Source organism: Sinocyclocheilus anshuiensis, unplaced genomic scaffold (assembly GCF_001515605.1).
Source record: "Sinocyclocheilus anshuiensis isolate Anshui unplaced genomic scaffold, SAMN03320099.WGS_v1.1 scaffold181, whole genome shotgun sequence".
Lineage (NCBI taxonomy): Eukaryota > Metazoa > Chordata > Actinopteri > Cypriniformes > Cyprinidae > Sinocyclocheilus > Sinocyclocheilus anshuiensis.
Window position 1 is genome coordinate 1752903 of NW_015540898.1, and position 4622 is coordinate 1757524.

At 39.6% G+C, this 4622-nt stretch overlaps 1 protein-coding gene across 1 annotated transcript in view; it reads right to left on the reverse strand.

The window, feature by feature from the left end:
* rprd2b (regulation of nuclear pre-mRNA domain containing 2b) overlaps positions 1-3692 on the reverse strand; it is a 38511-nt gene extending 34819 nt beyond the window's left edge. Inside the window, exon 1 of the mRNA XM_016486869.1 lies at positions 3478-3692. Coding sequence (XP_016342355.1) covers positions 3478-3679 — 202 coding nt within the window. The 5' untranslated portion in view covers positions 3680-3692. The remainder of the gene's footprint in view (positions 1-3477) is intronic.
* Positions 3693-4622: the final 930 nt, after the last annotated feature.

A 4622-nucleotide genomic window follows, 5' to 3' on the forward strand; every position in this document is an offset into this window, starting at 1 on the left:
GCTTTTCAACCCGCGGACATGAAAAACAACCCGCGGCAACAGTGTTAAAGCAGCCCAATTCCGCGGGAAAACCGCAGACTTGGCAACAGTGGAAGAGGATAGCTTTCGTTTAGCACATCGAGAACCGGGTTGACCGGGTACTCGGTACCACCGGTACTTAAGAAAACCTGGTACCGTAATGTTTTCATTTTTTTAGTACCGACTTGGTACCGAAATACCAGGTCTTTTGACAACACTACCGATAACAGAAAAAATTAACATTTATCGGCCGATACCGATATGGTGGCCGATATATCGTGCATCCCTAGGTTTATTCCTTTTCACCGTGTCCTAATAATTTTTTTTAATACGATCGGCGATCCGGCTCTTTGTATTAAGCAATGCATACATGTAGGGGTGGGCGATATGAGCTAAAATTCATATCACTATATTTTTCGCTGTCCAGGCGATATTGATATTATATTGCGATATGAGAAAAAAAAATGACAGGCAAAATATTTTAACCTTATATAACTAGAAAAAAAGTGAGGGATTGCACATAGACCTGAAAAGTCTTTTTTTATTGTGCCATTGTTTTTTTCAAAAAGTGCAAACGTGCAACATGAGGTAGGCCTGTATGAATTAAATTAAATTAAATATTGTGTGTTTGAGTAGGCCAGTGGTTCCCAAACTTTTTCTGTTGGGCCTCCCTTTTGTAGAGAAAAATATTTTCAAGTCCTTTCACAAACTTGTAACTTTCATTCTTAGAGCAGAACAATGCATCGTTCATTTATATTTCTACATGGCTCCCTGCAATACAACTCTGATTCTTCAATGGCGCCATCTAGTGGTATGTTATCGATACAACCACAACTTCTACAACTGATAACGGAGCGCTCAAGCGGGTACTGCAAGTCATGTTGAGGTAATTAAAATATGCCAAATTAATATATTGTGCTCAATTATTTACTTATCAGACAAGTGGCCGCATGATAAGCGGGAAAATTACATAGTGTAGTCTTTATCACCCTGCAGAGGTTTCTTTTGCAAAATAATCTGCTGACTGTACACTATCCCTCAGTTTGGGAACCACTGGAGTAGGCGATTTGTGCTCTATTAATTTGGTCTACGATGCTCTATGTGTTTGATTACTCATGCCTGTGTAGTACGGCGTTGCACACAGAGGACAAAAACGTTCAGCCTCGACTCTTTATCGTCATTTGTGTTCAAATTTGCAAAGCGTACCAAATTGAACAAAACTATATAAATGCACAATTTGAATTCATGAATATATAACAGTATCCACTAGTGTTGTCAAAAGACCCGGTATTTCGGTACCAAGTCGGTACTAAAAAAATGAAAACGTTACGGTACCAATAAAAATGTTGTTCAATTAGCATGTTTTTGTGTTTTGCTTTGGTACCGAAATTGGTACCGAGAACCGTGGATTTTCACTGGTATCGGTACTGAATACTGAAATTTTGGTACCGTGACAACACTAGTATCCACGGTATAGCAACAATGCTTGCAACATTTGGCTGAAATTTTCACTAATGTGACCCGACCTTAACAACATCCTAGGCATGATAGAAAAACAAATTCCCAACAGCATCATCACTGCAGTTCAGCTTCTATGGAGTCAATTCAATTTGTCAACGTTTTGTAAAAGAAATTGAAAATATTGAGCAAAACAAATGTTGCAAAAAAAAAAAAAAAGAATTTCAAAAGGAAAATAAAGTATTGCAAGATAAAAATGAGTTTTGCAAACTTTAAAAAAAAAAAAAAAAAAAAAAAAAAAACAAAAATGCAATGCTGCTTTCATTTTGTGTTTCAGTCAAGAGTGAGCTCGCGACACCAGTTTTTTCCCTTTGCGCTTCACATTTCTGCGTGTTTCACTTTCTGGCATTGTTTTGACATGGAGGTGGAGTCAAGGGACTGGGGCGTGAACAACAGGCCTGGACACGCCTCCCTGGAAGTGATGTCATCGGCCTGAGACGCAGATCTGAGAACTGATCAAGGCACCGTCATTGAGCAGAGGCATGCGGGTGGATCCTTTCCTTTTATTCACTAACATTAAAACATGCATGGTTTTGTTTCATTAACTATATGTTTATTAACAGCGTTTGCTCAAGTTCAAGTTCGAGATCAGTTAAAGTGCTAAATATGCTTTACACTCATGAAAATACCCAAGATGGCTTAAAGAACACAGATAAACCATATATCATCGCAACTGTGTTTACTGTCTTGATGTTTCATCAGTCAACATGTCTCTCTTTTATCAAAGACCTTGATTTTATTCAGCTGGGGCGTGTACAACAGGCCTGTTGTTCACGCCCCAATCCCTTGACTCCACCCCCATGTCAAAACAATGCCGGAAAGTGAAACGTGCAGAACCGCGAAGCGCAAAGGGAAAAAACAGTATTGCAAGCTCACACTTGACTGAAACGCAAAATAAAAGCAGCACTAAATAAATTAGTAGCTATGGCCATGAAAAATATGTGTTGTGAAATCATTGCTTTTGCTCTGCTTTATTTATATTTTGCGATTCTTTATTTTTGTTTGCAAGGCTTCTTTTTTTCACAATACTTTATTTTCCTTTTGAAATTTTTATTTTTTGCTCAATACTTTCATTTTCTTTTGAAAATATTTGTGGCATTGAATTGACTCCATAAGCTTCCTGTTCATGCACACTAGATAGCATAGTTTTATGGATCCAGTTATTAAACTAACAAACTGGATAGATAGATAGATAGATAGAATTAATGTGAACATAAAATACAAAAGCTATGCTCAATATCTCATGCACACAGCTCTGGGTCAAAGAATGGATGAACTTATAAAACATAACATTAACATTATCTAAACTGAAGTGCAATGTGCTAACACTGACTGCAGGACAGAGAAATACAGTGGTTTATAGCAAACATAACCTATGAATGAAAGGTTGCAGCCTTTAGTTGAGTCAATGACAAGCAAGCAACAGTAAGAAGAGAAGAACATGAGAAGTTTCTATACAACCAGACCAGACCTGACATTCATCACTAACCCTAAATAACCACTAACACACGAGACTAAAGGATCAACACACTCCATACACAATACATTCAAACCACACTGACATCTCATCAGTGTCGTGATTATCACTGAATCACTAACTGAGCTCCCTGTCTATCTATGCGAGGCTCATGCGAGTTTGCATCACATCTGCTCATGCACAATGTTGTTAAACGCTCTTAAGAGCTGCTGAACAATGTCAAACTTTCTGTTTTAAACGCCCAGGCCTGCAGACTGATCCAGCACTGAGCCTTCGTGTGAAATATAACAACATGCTGGAGCTCGCTTTGCACGCGCGACTCACACCAGCACGTTCACAACAAACCCTGATATTTCTCAAACGCCCTGCATTGAACACAAAATGCATTGTCATCGGAACAAGGTGTGCATTCAGATCCGTCAGTCTGTGCGTGTTTGTGCTCATTAGCAACGTTAGCAACTCACATTTCTTCAGCCACTTCATCCAGCAGCGCACGACGAGGCTGTGATGTTTCTTGTTCTCGATGCACCACGAGGATAATCCCTGGATGGACTCCATCGTATTGGTGACTCCTTGAAATCGCCGGTCCATCGATGACTCCAAAGCGGCCGACGAACCACGGCCACCACTGTGACCACCGCTGGCCGCTCCGGGTCCGGCCGCCATCTTTCCTTCACTCCCGCAGCGGCGCGCTGGAGGATTTAACCGCGCTGCACCAGCAGAGGGCGCCGCTGCACCGCTGCAAACCACCAGCAGGGGGCGACAGTGTTCTGACTAATGCAACGCTACCACACTAGTATATACTGGGTCTAGATGCATTTATGCATGGCCCACAACATTTGTACAAAATAGGCAGCATTAAGGAGAATGTGAATTCCATGCAGAAGTTGTGAGTACTTTCAAATGGCCTTTTAAACTGGTTATTTTTGAGAACTAGTAGGCCTGTCCCAATACACACACTTGCAGTCTTTGCACTTGAACATATTTCCTGTGTTTGCCTCAAGTGTTCAAATGGGCATGAAGACCACACCGGTTTCACAGACAAGGCTTAAGCCTAGTACCAGACTAAAATGCATGTCTGAGCTGTTTCAACTGAAAGAAACTTGCACTGACATATCTTAAAATATGCAAGTGTCACTGATTTGGCTCAAGATGCACACCAGTAATGTGTTTTTTGTTTTGGCAAATAAATTAGTAGCTATGGCCATGGAAAATATGTGTTGCAAAATATTTGCTTTTGCTGTTTCATCTACAGCATATTTTGCAATTTTTTGCTCAATACTTTCATTTTCTTTTGCAAAACTTTATTTTCGTTTGCAAATATATGTAGCATTGAATTGACTCCACAAGCTTCCCTTCATGCACACTAGAAAGCATTTATAGTTTTATGGATCCAGTTATTAAACTAACAAACTAGATAGATAGCTAGATAGATAGATAGATAGATAGATAGTTAGATAGATAGATAGATAGATAGATAGACAGACAGACAGACAGACAGACAGATAGATAGATAGATAGATAGATAGATAGATAGATAGATAGATAGATAGACAGATAGATAGATAGATAGAATCCAAGCACTGTCTTCGAAATCAGGCCATAGTGT